At 38.2% G+C, this 17,383-nt stretch overlaps 1 protein-coding gene across 1 annotated transcript; it reads right to left on the bottom strand.

Annotated features, from left to right (window-relative positions):
• Positions 1-16,449: 16,449 nt before the first annotated feature.
• On the bottom strand, positions 16,450-16,953 carry LOC126656984 (uncharacterized). Its single transcript, XM_050351607.1, has one exon. The coding sequence runs from the start codon at positions 16,951-16,953 to the stop codon at positions 16,450-16,452; it is 504 nt and encodes a 167-aa protein (XP_050207564.1).
• Positions 16,954-17,383: the final 430 nt, after the last annotated feature.

Here is a 17,383-nt window from a genome sequence, read left to right as displayed (position 1 = left end):
ACGCTTCGTTCAGATTACCTAAGCATGGTTAGTATATATTATGCAATTTATGCGTTAAAAGTGAGGCTAGATTAGTATGTCCCATCCTAAGTCTCTTTTTAGAATCTTTCAGATATCCTAGGCATGGTTCGGTTATGCTACGCAAAGTTTGCTTGAAAAGTAAGGCTAGATTAGTATGCCTCTTCCCAAATCTCTTTAAAGTGTAGTTCCGATAACCTAAGCATGGTCAGATTATATTGCGGAAAGTGTGTGCGAAAAAGAGTTCCATTCGTATGCACTGACTCAAGTCTCTTTAACGCCTCATTCCGATTACCTAAGAATGGTTAGGTTACATTAAATAAAGTGTGAGTGAAAAGTGAGGCTAGATTAATATCCCCCGGCTCAGGTCTCTTTAACGCGTCGTTTTAGTTACCTAATTATGATTACGTTATATTATGCAAACTGTGCGTAAACATTGGGGCTAGATTAGTATGCTATGTCTCGGGTCTCTTTAACGAGTCGTTCTAATTACCTAATTATGGTTAGGTTATAATATGCAATATGTGAGTGAAAAAAAGACGGTAGATTAGTATGCCCCGTCTCAAGTCTCTTGCACGTCGTTGCGATTACCTAAGCATTGTTAGTTTATATTATGCAATTTATGCATGAAAATGAAGATAGATTAGTCTGGCCCTCTTAAGTCTCTTTAACGCGTCGTTCGGATAACCTAAGCATGGTTAGGTTATATTCAAAAACCTGTGCTTGAAAAGTGAGGCTAGATTAGTATGCTTCGTCTCAAATCTCTTTAACGCGGCGTTCCCATTACCTAAGCATGGTTAGGTAATATAACACAAAGAATGCACGATTAGAGAGGCTGGATTAGTATGCCCCGTCTCAAGTCTCTGAACGCGTTGTTTGAATTACCTAATTATAGTTAGGTTATATTATGAGAAGTGTGATTAAAAAATGAGGCTAGACTAGGATACCCTGTCCATAGTCTCTTTAACGCGTCATTTCGATTACCATGGTTGGGTTATATTATAGAAAATGTGCGCAAAACATGAGGCTAGATTAGTATACCCCAACTCATGTCTCTTTAATGTGTCTTTCCGCTTAAATAAGCATGCTTAGGTTACATTACGTAAAGTGTGCATGAAAAATGAGGCAAGATTAGTATGTCCCATCTCAAGTCTCTTTATCGCGTCGTTCGGATTACCTAAGCATTGTTTGTTTATATTATGCAATTTATGCGCAAAAAGTGAAGCTAGATTCGTATGTCCTGTCTTAAGTTTTACTAGTATGTGCCATAGGTCCATTTTGTATTTATACGTGTATAAATAAATCCCATTGGCAATGATATATATGTTTTATTTGAACTAAGTGTCTCATCAACTAAGTGTTTATTTATTACATATTGTCCTTATAACAATGTGATAGAATCTATTCATAAGGTGTTATGAATATGAGTGACATATTCTATTATACAAGTGATCTATATAACCGTTCACGATCGATGGGCTCCTACGAATAAGGGCATCGCATTATCCCAGAAAGAACGTTACCACTATTTATTCTCCTGATTAGTAAAGAGTTACTTATTAAAGGAAATAGTGAGTCTCATACTACTTGATGGCAATTAGAATAAATATGTAGACACTCAAGGTATTGAGTGAGTCGAACAAAGTGACGCTAGATGACTTATACATGGTATTTCATCAAAGTCAATTTAATGTCATCTAGTTCATAATTGTACATATATCCATTGACTTGCGGTGACACTATCTTGTATATAGGTGATTAGAGTTTGATATTCCTTAACTCTAGATCTTTCATGAGCTAGGGCCGCTGGATGTGTTGGCTCTAATTAGTTGTATATGGATATAGGAGTTTAACCTAGAAAGGATTCATCACTCCGGATGAACGGAGATAAGATTCTATGCTATTTGGAATTGTTCTTGATGGATGATAGAACCTGCACAGGTGTATATGACTTACATAGAAAGTTGTTTCTAGTGGAAGTCATATTTATCAAAATTTAGAATTGAGAGATGAGGTCATATGATCAAGACAAACAGTGTTTGACTTAACCGTGACACTAGTCGAGATCTAAATCTTATATGAAGGAAATTTTGAGTGTACGGTATTATGAACATTGGTTCATAAATAATGCATCGAAACATTCATCACTATTTGGGGGTCGTGATATGTTGCTAGACATTACTCTAGATCTACGAGAATGAATAATAAAATGGGATTTAATTATTTAATAGAAAGGCATTTCTTATGACTCTCGTAGCCATATAGATGTGAACCTAGTTAGTCGCACACAATAGAGTGTCCAACCGATTGAGTTTACAAAAGATCAATTTCAAATAGATACTAGCATATCTCGGAAATTAATCTAAGATAAAAAAAATAACAAATTAGGGACTAATTTGTAAGAGTTATAAATTATAGGAACCTAATTATATTTATCCAAGTTAATAAGGGACTAATTTATAATTATACATTAGTAGGAACCTAATTATATTTTAATTCAATTTTATGATTAGAAGGTTTAAGTAATTAATTAGTATAATAAATGATACTTAAAGCACTAATCATAAATTGATAGAATTATGATGCAATATAGTGATGTCATGTCATGAAGATGATTTCATAGAGATGATGTCACAAGTGACACACATCTAACTAGGTGTCACATGGTGGCAATACCTTAACTACACATGCAACAGTTGTCTTGCCATGTGTCTTATGGACACTAAACCTCCAAGCTTATATATAGTTCATGGATGTTAAGGCAAAAGACAGACCATAAGCAATATATCACTACAATAACAAGTTTTAGAGAGAGAAAGATACTTGAAGGAGTTCAAGTAGTCATCAATCATGGGAAAAAACTTGGCAACATTTTTCATACATCCGAGCAAGAACGTAATTGCGGCGAGAGTTTGAGCTTAGGGTTGCTTGGCAAGAGGAACTCTAGCGGATTACTTCAAGGTGAGGATTCAATCGGACGCATATTCGTGTGGACGAGTTTGAGGTCGTCGTACTTTCGAGACTACAAGAATCGTTAGAGCATAGACATATGTATTCTTCTTGCGATTCCTAGTTGCATGCTTTAATTCCTATATGATACGACGATCCATTTGTTGTTGATATAATCAACTTTAAGATCCGGATTGATAGAATTTTGATTTTGAATTGAAATATACGATCTGGACCATCGCGTCCCGATGTGCCAACATCAAGTTTCATTAGCTAGTCATTCAGATAACCAAAGCATGGTTAGGTTGTATTACGCAAAGTGTGCGTGAAAACTAAGACTAGATTTGTATGCCCCATCTCAAAACTATTTAACATGGAGTTCTAATTGCCTAATTATGGTTAGGTTATATTATGCAAACTGCGCCTAAAAATTGGGGCTAGATTAGTATGCTTTGTCTCAGGTCTATTTAACGAGTCGTTCTAATTAACTAATTATGGTTAGGTTCGATTATGCAAAGTGTGAGTGAAAAAAGACGTTAGATTTGTATGCCCCGTCTCAAGTCTCTTTAACGCGTCGTTCGAATTACCTAAGCATTGTTAGGTCATATTATGCAATTTATGCATGAAAAGTGACACTAGAATAGTATGTCCTATCTCAAGTCTCGTCATTTGGATACCCTAAGCATGAATATGTTATATTATGCAATTTATGCATGAAAAGTGACACTAGATTAGTATGTCCCGTCTTAAGTCTCTTTAACATGTCATTCAGATAATAAGCAAGAATAGGTTATATTACACAAGGGTGCGTGAAAATTAAGGCTAGATGAGTATCCCCCGTCATAAATCTCTTTAATGCATCGTTCTGATTACCTAAACATGGTTAGGCCATACTACGCAAAATGTGCGCGAAAAATAAGGCTCCATTTGTATGCCTCGACTCAACTCTCTTTAACGCGGCGTTCTCATTACTTAACCATGGTTAGATAAAATTATGCAAATTATCCATAAAAATGAGGCTACATTAGTATGCCCCGCTTGAAGTCTCTTTAACGCGTCGTTCTAATTACCTAACTATTGTTAGGTTATATTATGCAAAGTGTGCATGACAGGGCTAGATTAGTATGCCATGTTTAAGGTCTATTTAACAAGTCGTTCTAATTACCTAATTATGGTTAGGTTATATTATGCTAAGTGTGACTGAAAAAAGATGGTAGATTAGTATGCCCGTCTGAAGTTTCTTTAACGCGTCATTCTGATTACCATGGTTCGGTTATATTACATAAAGTGTGCGAAAAAAGAGAGGCTAGATTAGTATACCCAGACTCGTGTCTTTTTAATGTGTCTTTCCGCTTAACTAAGCATGTTTAGGTTACATTATGTAAAGTGTGCATGAAAAATGAGGGAAGATTAGTATTTCCCCATCATATGTCTCTTTAATGCGTCGTTCAGATTACCTAAGCATGGTTAGTTTATTTTATGCAATTTATGCGTGAAGAGTGAGGCTAGATTAGTATATCCCGTCTCAAGTCTCTTTAACGAGTCCTTCGGATAACCTAACCATGGTTAGGTTATATTATGCAAAATGTGCGTGAAAAGTGAGGCTATATTAGTATGCCCCGTTTCAAATTACTTTAAAGCGTCCTTTTGATTACCTAAGCATAGTTTGGTTATATTGCGGAAAGTGTATGCGAAAAAAGGTTCCTTTCGTATGCCTTGACTCAAGTGTATTTAAGGCGTCGTTGCAACTTACCTAAGAATGGTTAGGTTACATTACATAAAGTGTGCGCGAAAAGTAAGGCTAGATTAAGATGCCCTTTATCAAGTCTCTTAAACATGTCGTTTGAATTACGTAATTATGGTTATTTTACATTATGCATAGTGTGCGTGAAAATTGAGGCTAGATTAGTATGTCATGTCTCACGTGTCTTTAATGAGTCGCTATAATTACCTAATTATGGTTAAGTTATATTATGCAATGTATGCGTGAAAAGTGACTCAAGATAAGTTTTTCCCGTCTCAAGTCTCTTTAACGCGCCGTCCCGATTTGCTAAGCATGGTGAGGTTATAATATGCAATGTGTGCGTTAAAAGTGACGCCGAATTAATATGTCTCGTCTCAAGTCTCTTTAACGCGTCATTCGGATTACCTAAGAATTGTAAGGTTATATAATGAAATTTATGCATGAAAAGTGACACTAGATTAGTATGTCCCCTCTTAAGTCTCTTCAACGCGTCAGTCGGATAAGCTAAGCATGAATAGGCTATATTATATAAGGGTGCGTGAAAATTAAGGCTAGATTGAATGCCCCGTCTCAAATGTCTTTAATACATCGTTCTGATCACCTAAGCATGGTTAGGCTATACAACGCAAAATGTGCCCGGAAAATGAGGCTCGATTTGTATGCCTAGACTCAAGTTTCTTTGACGCGGCGTTCCTATAACCTAAGCATGGTTAGGTAACATTGCACAAAGTATGCATGAAAAGTGAGTCTAATTATGCCATTTCTCAAGTCTCTTTAACGCGTTGTTGAATTACATAATTATGGTTAGGTTATATTATGCAAAGTGTGCGTGAAAAGTGAGGCTAGATTAGTATGCCCTGTCTTTAACACGTCATTCTCATTACCTAATTATGGTTAGGTTATTTTATGCAAAGTGAGTGAGAAAAGTGAGGCTAGATTAGTATGCCCTGTCGCAAGTCTCATTAACGCTTAAGCATGGTTAGGCTAATATGCAATGTGTGCGGGAAAAGTGACGCTATATTAATATACCTCGTCTCAAGTCTTTTTAACGCATGTTTCTATTACGGATGGCTAGGACTGCAAAAGCTTGAATATACTGATTTTGATGGGCTTGATGAAGAGGGCGGCATGCATGTCCAAAACCCATTAAGTTTTTCCCAAGGACCAATTACAAGGTAACGAGCCAAGAAGTTTCAAGAGACCTTAAATATGTACAAGGCTGGGCTAATATTCAAAGCAATTCAAATGAATATTCTGAAGAATGCACCTCGCCATCATGATTGAGAAGCAATTAAAACTAAACTGGACAACCAAGCCTAATTGGACATCAAATGCAAATTCCAATTCGAATTGGGGTGCTACTTCAAATTCGAAACCAAATTTTGAGTACTTCAAACGGCAGTAAATTTGATTCTAACAAATCTGTTTTGCAGGATTCCAAGTAAAAAGGAGTGACGGATCCAAACAGTCCATTCAAATCTGAGACACCTAAGGTATGAAACCTAGATATAAAATGTTTCAAGTGCCTAGGTAATGGTCATATTCTTCATAATGTCAAAATCGAAGAGCAATGGTGCTCAAGGATCACAGTGGATTTGAAACTGAAAGTGTAGAAAGTGATAATAAAGAGATTCCATCACTTGAAAATTTTAGTGATGATGGTATTGAAGAACCAATGCGAGGCGATTTGTTGGTTGCTAGACGTACACTTAGTGTACACATGAAGGAAAATAATGACTTAGAGCAGCAGTGGGACAACATTTTTCACACAAGATGCCATGTACAAGGTAAGGATTGCAAGCTTATCATTGATAGTGGTAGTTGTACTAATGTTGCTAGTATTGCTATGGTTCGAAAATTAAATTTGACTGACATACCTCATCCTAGACCATATAGATTGCTTTGGCTTAATAATTATGGTGAGATTAAAGTGACTAAACAGGTCATTATGATGAGGTGCTATGGAATGTAGTACCAATGCATGTTGGACGTATCTAATTAGGTAGACCATGGCAAGGGTTCCTTAACAGATATAATTTTGCAATGGATGGAATAAAAGTTACATTAACACCTCTTGGTGAAACTAAAAACACCAAATCTATTGGTGAACCACTAACGAGTGAGTAAAACAATCGTATTCAGTCAAGTGAGAAACCAAAACACAAAAAGGATAATTTTTTAGCTAGAGAAGGCGAAATTAGGCATGCATGCAATCTAATTAGGTAGTGTTATTGGTTACTTAAAAGGATATTTATTTGAACACTTATAATTTTAATCTTGCCTTGCCAAGACAATTTTGCGATCTGTTGAAGTAATTTGATGATGTCTTCCTCGATGATATGCCAAGTGGTTTACCACCTGAAAGAGGCATTGAGCATCAAATTGATTTTGTACCCGGGGCTGCCATACCAAATAGACCAGCCTATAGAAGTAACCCTGAAGAGACAAAGGAACTTCAAAGGCAATGGGATGATTTAATGGAAAAAGGGTATGTTATAGAGAGCATAAGTCCATGTGCGGTTCCTGTGATTTTAGTTCCAAAAAAAGATGGCACCTGTAGGATGTGTGTGGACTGTCGTGCGATTAATAAGATAACGGTAATGTATCGTAATCCTATCCCAAGGTTAGACGATATGATTGATGAATTGCATGGTGCATGTGTTTTTACTAAGATTGATTTACGATCTAGTTATTATCAAATTCGCATGAAATATGGGGATGAGTGGAAAACTGCCTTCAAGACCAAATATGGGTTGTTTGAGTTGCTAGTTATGCCATTTGGGCTTACAAATGCACCTAGTACATTCATGAGATTGATGAACCATGCCTTGCGTGAATTTCTTGGTAAATTTGTGTTTGTTTATTTTGACGATATTTTAGTTTATTTCAGGTCTAGTTCTGATCATATAATCCATGTTAGGGCTGTTTTAGAAGTTTTCCGAAAAGAAATGTTGTTTGCAAACCTTAATAAGTGTAGTTTTTTCTTAGATCGAGTCAATTTTCTGGGATTTATTGTTAGTTCTAATGGTCTAGAAATTGATACTGAAAAGGTGAAAGCTATTCAAGAATGGCCAAAACCAACTAATGTGAGTCAATTAAAGAATTTTCATGGATTTGCTAGCTTTTACAGGCGTTTCATTAAAGATTTTAGTACTTTAGCTGCAGCTTTGAATGAATTATTCAAGAAAAATGTTTCTTTGAATTGGGGTGATGCACAAGAACATGCTTTTCATTTACTTAAAGAAAAACTGTGTAGAGCGCCTTTGTTAGTTTTGCCTAATTTTGACAAAATCTTTGAGATTGAATGTGATGCAAGTGGTGTTGGAATTGGGGCTGTATTGATCCATGAGGGGCGTCCAGTTTGCTTCTTTAGTGAGAAACTAAATGAAGTCTTCAATTACCCAACATATGATAAGGAGTTATTTGCCTTGGTACGAGCACTTCAAACATGGCAGCACTACTTGTGCCTAAAAGAGTTTTTGATTCACACAGATCATGAATCCATGACACATCTAAAAGGGAAAAACAAGTTGAATCGAACACATGATAAATAGATGGAATTTGTTGATACATTTGTCTATGTGATCAAGTACAAAAAAGGTAAAGAAAATGTGGTTGCTGATGCACTTTCAAGAAAGTACGCACTTCTTAATACTCTTGATTCTAAAATGTTGGGTTATGAGTATATTAAGGAGTTGTACAAAGATAAAATTGATCTCGGCAACGTGTATGAAACTTGTATTAATGGGAATTTATTTGATGATGTTTAGGTCTTTGATGGATTTTTGTTTAAAATGAACAGGTTGTGTGTGCATAATTGTACTTTGCATTTGCTGTTGATGAACGAGGCACATAGTGGTGGCCTAATGGGTCACTTTGAGGTTAGTAAGACGTATGCTATTGTTTGGGATTATTTATTTTGTCCTGGCATGAAACGAGATGTTCATAAAGTTTGTAGTCAATGTATTGTTTGCATGCAAGCTAAGTCAAAAATGAAACCTTATGGCTTATATACACCTTTAGCCATACCTAATATGCCTTGGACAGATTTGTATATGGACGTTGTACTTGGTTTGCCAAGAACTAGGAAGGGTAAGGATAGTATTTTTGTTGTGGTTGATCGTTTTAGCAGGATGGCGCACTTTATATCATGCCATAGAACAAATAATGCTTGTCATATCGCTGATTAATTCTTTCGGGAAGTTGTGCGTTTGCATGGAATACCTAGGACAATTATTAGTTATAGGGACACAAAATTTCTTATTCATTTTTGGCGTGTTTTTTAGGCTAAATTGGGTACTAAGTTACTATTTTCTACTACTTACTATCCACAAACAGATGGGCAAACTGAGGTGATTAATAGAACCATGGTGCAATTGCTTCGCTCTTTAATTTCTAAGAATTTAAAATCTAGGGAGGATTTATAACCATAAGTCCAATTTACATATAGCAGGGGTGTTCATAGCTCTACACACACTTTACCTTTTGAAATTGTGTATGGTTTTAATCCATTGTCTCTAATTGATTTAATTTTTTTGCCTGTGACTAATGTTAATCCAGATGGTATTTCTAAGGCTGATTTGGTTCAAAAAATGCAAAAACAAGTGAAAGAAAGAATTGAGAAGCGAAATGAAAATGTGGCTAGGCAAATGTATAAAGGCAAAAGGCGCATTATTTTCAAATCTAATGATTAAGTTTGGGTTCATTTTTGAAAGGAAAGATTTCTGAACCAAAGAAAGTCAAAATTGAGTCCAAGGGGACATGGTTCATTTCAAGTGCTAGAGAGAATCAATAATAATGCCTACAAAATAGATTTAAATGGTGAGTATAATGTTTGTGATACATTCAATGTTGCTAACTTAACTCCATTTGATGTAGGTGATGAGTTTGATTCGAGGAGGAATCATCAAAAATAAGGAGGGAATGATACGGATGGGCTAGGACTCTAAAAGTTTGAAGATGCTGATTTTGATGGGCTTGACAAAGAGGGAAGAATGCATATCCAAAACCCGTTGAGTTTATTCCAAAAAATTACAAGGTCACGAGCCAAGAAGCTTCAAGAGATCTTAAATGGCTATACATAAGGTTGTGCTAATATTCAAAGAAATTCAAATGAAGATTCTGAAGAATTGGCTTTGTATAATATATTCCAAGTTCATATTGAAGATTAGGGTTTATTATTTTGAATTTAAACTATTTACAGGTATTTAATTCGAGGACGAATCATCCATATGAAGGAGGGAATGTTATGGATGAGCTATGACTCCAAAAGCTTGAAGATGCTGACTTTGATGGGCTCGATGAAGAGGGCAAACTGCATGTCCAAGACCCGTTGAGTTTTTCCCAAGGACCAATTACAAGGTCACGAGCCAAGAAGCTTAAAGAGACCTTAAATTGCTATATACAAGGTTGTGCTGATATTTAAATCATTTCAAATGAAGATTATGAAGAATTGGCTTTGTATAATATTGAAGATTAGGGTTTATTATTTTGAATTTAAACTATTTACAGGTATTTAATTGGAGGACGAATAATCCAAAAGAAGGAGGGAATGTTACGGAAGGGCTAGGACTTCAAAAACTTGAAGATGCTGACTTTGATTGGCTTGATGAAGAGGCAGAATGCATGTCCAAGACCCCTTGAGTTTATCCCAAAGACCAATTACAAGGTCACGAGACAAGGAGCTTCAAGAGACCTTAAATAGCTATATACAAGGATGTGCTAATATTCAAAGACATTGGCGGCTGAGACATTATAAATACTTTATTTTAGTGTTTTACAAACAGATTATAATATATTTATATTTGTTTCTTCGAAACCTTTATTTTATTCTTGTATTCATATTTAATTCGTTTCACTTATCAAAGATCTGATCAATCTTTGTGGCGTACTAGTAATAACCATTTTAAAAGGTTTAATCTTTAAGTATCTAATCCTACATGATCATTATAATTTGATCTAGAGTGATCCTGGGGTTTTGAACTAGATAGGTATTGGGTTTTTAGGTTAGTGATTATATGGGTTCTTGAGCTTTGCATTAAGGATTCATATAGACTATCGCTGAAGGTTCGTATCATTTGAAATCAGAGAATTGGCTCTTGCAAATCAGGTTGGTGATCTATTTATTTCATGTTTTGATTTAGTGTTCTTGTTCTTGAATTTCCAGAAGAAGAAAAAAAAGTACAAAAAAAGGATTCTGAAATTCTATTCTTGATTTTCCAGATCCAAAAAAAGTACAAAAAAATGTGAAAAAAAAAGAAGGAAAGAGAATATGAAATCTTGAACAAACTCTAAATTTTTGTTGTTAGTGATGGAGTCTGCCTTCTGAGCCGGTGAGCAAGACCTGCAAAACAGGGTAGAAGCTAACCGGACGGTGGTTGTCCGATTAACTCTCCGATGCTAAAGTCGGTTTAGAGCATTGAGCAGCGTTTTGTGTATATCAATATAATTGTGATTCTAGGCATACCTCGTGCTCCTTTTATAGTTGTCGAATATACCTTGTAGAGTCATAGTAGGCAAGTGAATCCTACTTTGTAGGGATTCGACAACATAGTAGGAATTCTCCTGATTTGTCGAGATCTACCTTAATCTGATAAGAGTCCTATTTAGGAACGTCTTCCCAAATAGTCTTATCTTCCTAAGGTAGAGCTTATCCTTCCATATATGGTGTTTGTGTCCGAATAGGACAATACTTCCATTCTTGGTCTTTTACCCGAATCCCGGACCTAACGCGCTTTGGGCGGATCATGTGGGATTCGGTCTTCATTGGCATATCACCGAATCTTAGGGGATTCGATATCAGTTAGTATATCACCGAATCTCAGGGGATTCGGTGTCTCCTTTACATCTTCAGACCTTTAGGGGGAGTCCGGTATCACCTGAGAGCGGATCTCCTGTGACTCGGCTCCATTCTATTTACTGTAGGATTCGGTATCCATCATTAGCCCCCCCGCAAGTGAGCTGAAGTAATTGGTATTCATGCCTTAGTAGATTTTAGCTCTTTTGGAGCTGAGTCTTTTCATATCACGGGCGAGTCGCTTTGTATATTTGTGGGTAACGTTTCTTCTCTGGTAAGATTATGTGTTGCCACATGTCAACATTTAGTGATTAATGATTATTCAAAACTCTTCATATTTAATCTCTTCGCATTTCTTCATTTCCCTCTTACTTGTTTTTCGAACTTATTCTTATTTCTGCAACTATTTCCTCTTCGTTCTTTGTCTGATCATTTTGTTCTTCGTAACTTGTTTTCTCTAGATTTTCAGGTATGTTCCTTTTCGTTATTTGGATGTTGAAGTGGCTTTTCTGCTTATATATGTTTTTCATGATCGTTGTTCTGGAAACTCCTTTTCTGTTCTTGGTGTTCTTCAATGTGTTCTTCAATATATTTCCTGTTTGATCTTCATTTTGTATTTATATTTGTGATTTCCTGTTCTAGGATGCCTCTTAGTCGAGTGGAAGATGCATGCGCTACTATGGCTTTTACCAAATCAAAGCTTCGTAGGAGTGAAGTCTTAGATATCTATTTTAAGTATAACTTTCCTTCTGATTATAGGGTAATATTACCTGGTGCCGATATGGCTGCCTCCGATTCTCCGGGCTCATCTTGTAGGGCGGTTCTTTTTGAAGAGCAGTTTGCTGCTGGTCTTAGGTTTCCCTTAGATTCGTTTTTAGTAGAAGTGTGCAGGGATTTAAAGGTTGCTCTGGGACAACTTTATCCTGGTACGATTAAAGTAGTGCTAGCCTTTTCGGAGGCGTGTAGGCTTCGGGGTTATGCCCCTTCTCTTAACGTGTTGTATTATTTCGTAGACTTTAGGAAATGCGATGGTTGTTTCGTTTTCGCCCTTGGTAGAGAAGGGCGATCTCGTATTTATCTTCCTTTCCTGACCAGTCGCTGGCGGAGACGTTTCTTTATTGTTTATCATAACTTTGCTTTTCTTCATTTTTCGGACGGTTTTTCTTCTCATCAAGTCCGGAGTTGTCCGTCTCCTTTAAGTTTATCTGAGTCAACACTTGCTTTCGATATATCATTCTATGGTGTTCTTCAGCGTCCTATCTTAGATGTCTTGGTTAATAGTCATCTTCGGCATCGATGGTTTCCTTTGGAGGATCCCCCTCGAGGCCTGGCGGATCTTTGCTACTACTTTCTTCAAGGTATATTAATTTGCTTAAGTTCTTTTGATGTTTCTTTTGTAGGATGTCTTCTTCTTCTGACGATTTCCTTTCCGGATTTCAAGTAGATTTGGGCGTTCCAATGGGCGGTCCTGAAGCTCACATTGCCAACATTATTCCTAGCGGTGTCGATGTTGATGTAATCCCTGCTGAGGCTCCTATCGTTCCTGCCGAGACAGCATTGCCTGCGGGCGATGGGGCTATTGTTGTAGATGATGATAACTCGGTTGATCCGGTAGGTGATGAGGCGGTCCCATCTCTACCTCCCCCTCTAGCATCATTTACTGTCTCGGGGGGAGTCGGGGATGTGAATTCAGGTGGGCTGGTTGTTGTTGATTCGGAAGAGATTTCCTTGGGTCGAAACATGGATTCTCCGCCTAGAAAGAGATGCCGAGTTAGCGATGATTCTCCATCGAGAGAGAGTCTTCCTGGAAGCTCTTCTTCTGCCCCAAATTTGGTGCAATGGGTCGAAGGTCATGATCCTGCTAGTTTGCTGAATCCTAGAGTGTTGGCGGAATACATCCAAACTTTGGCGATTCCTGATGATGTCATATGGTTTTGTTCTAGGCCGGGGCAGGAGCTCTCCGATCTAGCTTGTTTTCATGGTTTCTCTGTGAGTGTTTTCTTTATTGAATATAATGTTTGTTGAGTTTGTTATTTCCTTACTGATCTATTTTTGGTATTGTAGGCTCTTCAATCTGTTTTGGTATTGAATGACCGCCGTCAGTGTGCTGAGGAGGAGGTCGAGCGTCTATCTTCTCTTTTGGCGACTTCCGAGCCTGAGAGGGCAAAGTTGAAGGCATCTTTGGAAGAGCATGATTCCCTTTTGGCGCAGCTTAAGGCGCAAGATGCGATTAACGATCGTCAAGTCAAAGTGATCGAGAAGAAAACCAATGAATTGACTCAAGAGATTGAGGAGCTTATTCGAATCAATACCCTTGTTGGTGAGGAGAGGGATAAACTAAGATCAGAGGTTGAAAATCTCCACATCCGTTTACTTGATACTAAGGCTTTTTATTCTGCTTTGATTAGCGAGTATCGCCTTGCGATTGGGAGGAAACTTCTGGAGCAGAACCCCAATATCGATCTTTTTGGAGTTAATGGGTTGGATCCCTAGGCCATCGTTCGTGACCTTCTTGACAAGATATCTAAGGACCGTGTCAAGTAGTTTTTCTTTTCATTGTATTTCATAATGTATGAATTTTGTTCTTTTGTAATTCGCGATCTATGAATATATTTTCTTCGTGCTTCTGCATAAGTGTGCTCTTGCTTTATATCAGTTTTTGATTTATGTACTTGTCTTGTCTCGAGGGTTATTCTAAACCCTTTCTCAGCGTTTTTGCTTTTATAGAGTTAATCTAAACTCTTTATTTTTTGTTTTTATTTCGAATTAATCTAAACTCTTTATTTTTTTGTTTTTATTTCGAGTTAATCTAAACTCGTTTTTGGCGATTTGCCTTTTCTGAGTTAATTTAAACTCATTTTTCTTGGCTATCCGCCTTTTGTGGCGATTCGCCTTGTTTGGCGATTTTGCCTTTCTTGAGTTAATTTTAACTCATTTTTCTTGGCTATCAGCCTTTTGTGGTGATTCGCCTTGTTTGGTGATTTTGCCTTTTCTGAGTTTAATCTTTAACTCATTTTTTCATCTTTGATTTAATCATTCGTGGCTGTTCTTGATTTTCATTTCTTTATTGATTCGTCTGGCTAATCATATAGTAGGGAAATTGAACTTTTATTGATAAAAAGACTGCATACAAAACATTAAAGATAGATTTGACGCCATCGGGTAAGACATAAAATCGTTACTGGCGATGGGTCATTTTCCTTTCCTATTCTTCCTTCTTCTCGGTCTTGTTCTCTTGAAGATCCACTACGGACTCGTCATAGCATTTCTTGGCTATTCTCTGGTCTTCTCTCAGCATCACTACTCCTTTCTCGGTTGGTATTTTCATTGCCAATGCTCTTATGCTAGTCACCGCCGCCGAATCATGGAGAAAAGGTCTTCCTAGGATAGCGTTGTATGTTAATTCCATGTCTACTATGTTGAATAGTGACATGACTTTCTTGTTGATTCCTCTTTCTGGGCCGAATATTACTTCCAAGGTGACTGCTCCTAGTGGATTGATGGAGGGGCCACCGAGTCCTGATAGCGGAATCGGGACTCGGCGTAGCCTTGATGCGGTTCCTCCAAGCATTTTGTACGCTGCGTTTGTCATAAGGTTTACTGCGCTTCCTTCGTCGATTAGGATTCGCTCCATGTTCCAATTTTCAATGATAGTAGTTACTACCAAAGCATCGTTTTGGGGTGCTTTGACGTGTTCATAGTCTTCTACATCAAAGATTACTGGCGACATGTGAGTTTCTCTGATGTTCATCACTTCTTTCCTTTGCTTTCTCCTGATCGTGGAGCTGCTGTGTCCTCCTCCATTGATCATGTGTATGGTTCCCAGTACTTTGGATGGGCGTTCGTCTTCTTTCTCTTTTGGCTTGTCCTCTCTGCTTCTTTTTTCTCCTTTGTCATTCCTCTTCTCTTTTCGAGCCACGAATTTCCTCAGCTCTCCTGTGTCGATCATCCTTTCGATCTCGACCTTTAAATCACTGCAGCTATCCGTTTCATGTCCGTAATCTTCGTGAAATTTGCAGTATTTTCTGGTGTCTCTTATCTCTGTTTTCATCTTTGGTGGCCATACCACGTTTTTGACGTTTTCTTTGATCCACATGAGGACATTAGTTCGGCTGGTGTTTAATGGTGTGAAGTTATTCTCGTCATCTCTGGGGTCATATCTTGATTCATATCTTGTCTGGGGGGCGAATTGTTTATTTTCTTCTGGCCTTCCTCTCCTATCATCAGGTTTCGACTTGGTCTTTTCTCTGGATTTCTCTTTTGATTCTTTTCCTTTTGCTTCCTTTCCACGAATCGCCCTTCGCCCTTCGTCTAGCTCGAAGTATTTCTGGGCTATGCCCATCAAGTTCGAGAAAGTCGTGGGTTTATTGACTAGTAGCTTGTCCACCAGTTTTACGAATCGCGTTCCTTCTCGCAATGCTTCCGTCGCCATGTCGACGTTCAGGTTGTCAATCTTCATAGCTTGCTTGTTGAATCGTTCAATGTAGCTTCGTAAGGTTTCTCCTTCTTCTTGGATGCAGGATCTCAGGATGCTGGTTGTAGTTTTTGCTGGAATGTTTGTGAGGTATCTATTGAGGAATTCTGTTGAGAGCGAAGCGAAGCTCTTGATTGAGCCTGGCTTTAATTTGTTATACCATCTCTGGGCTATGCCTGTGAGCATGGTGGGGAAGACCCTGCATAGAATGGCGTCTGATACGCTGAGTAGCCCCATGGTTGCTGTGAATCTAGATGTGTGATCTCGGGGATCTCCTTCCCCATTGAAAGTTGGCAGGACCGGCAGCTTCATGCTGTATGGGATAGTTTCTTCCATGATCTCAGGCGAGAGGGGGGATCCTTTCAACCTGAGATCGTCTATGTCCAACTCTTCAGATTTCAGTTTTTTGAGTGCTTTGGCGATCTTTTCTTCCAAATCTTCTTCCACTACGTATGTGGCCTTGCTTTTTTAGAGCGCTTCTGACGATTCGGCCTCTCCTTCTTGGTGTTTTTTCTTAGTTTGTTCTTTTCCTGCATCTCTGTCCTGTCGCTTGCTCTTTGGTGGGGCGTCTTCTTTTTCCTTCGCTTTTCGCTCGTCTCTCTTTGAATTCAAACCACTTCGGGCGTCCTCCTGGTTATGCTCATTTCTGGGTGTCTCTGGTGATTCCTCGTTGGACTTATTGCTATCGTTCGGGCTTTCCTCGTCGCTTGTTCCATTCTCCCGTTGGTTTCTTGCTTCGTTTCTTTCTTCGTTCCCTCCGGTTCGGGGTTCTTTGCTTTTGTTGTTTTCCGCTCTCGTCTCTCGGCGGCTTGGGTTTGCGTTTTCTGTTCTCCCTCTTCTTCTGGGAGCCGTTGGGCTGAAATTTTCCCTTAGGATTTTCATGGTTTCCTCGTGCCTATCATTCGTTCTTTTGGCTTCGCTGGCCAATCTGTCCAGATTTGCTTGGACCGATTTTAGTACCTTTTTCAGCATTTCGTTGTACGAATCTTGTGCTGCTACGCTCGGCGTTTGCTGTTCTTCAGTGTTCAGGTTGAAAGCAATTGGGTTGCTTCCCCTCATCGGATTAGTTTGGTATTGAGGTGTTGAAAAAGAGGGCCCTCCGGTATTGATTTTCTCCCCGGAGTTGCGAAGCCCGTCTTCCGTCACGTTGATTATCTCCGGAGTGTTTTTTGGGTCCATTGGTTGTTTGTCTTTCAGGTTCACTCTTTCAGAAGTCATCTTCTTCAATAAAATTTGTTTTTGAGTTCAGAAAAGCTCCTTCGATTTAAAGTTTAGTTAAGCTTTTCCCACAGACGGCGCCAATTGATGGAGTCTGCCTTCTGAGCCGGTGAGTAAGACCTGCAAAACAGGGTAGAAGCTAACCGGACGGTGGTTGTCCGATTAACTCTCCGATGCTAAAGTC

Source organism: Mercurialis annua, linkage group LG7 (genome assembly GCF_937616625.2).
Source record: "Mercurialis annua linkage group LG7, ddMerAnnu1.2, whole genome shotgun sequence".
Lineage (NCBI taxonomy): Eukaryota > Viridiplantae > Streptophyta > Magnoliopsida > Malpighiales > Euphorbiaceae > Mercurialis > Mercurialis annua.
This window is presented reverse-complemented; position numbering and strand designations above follow the sequence as displayed.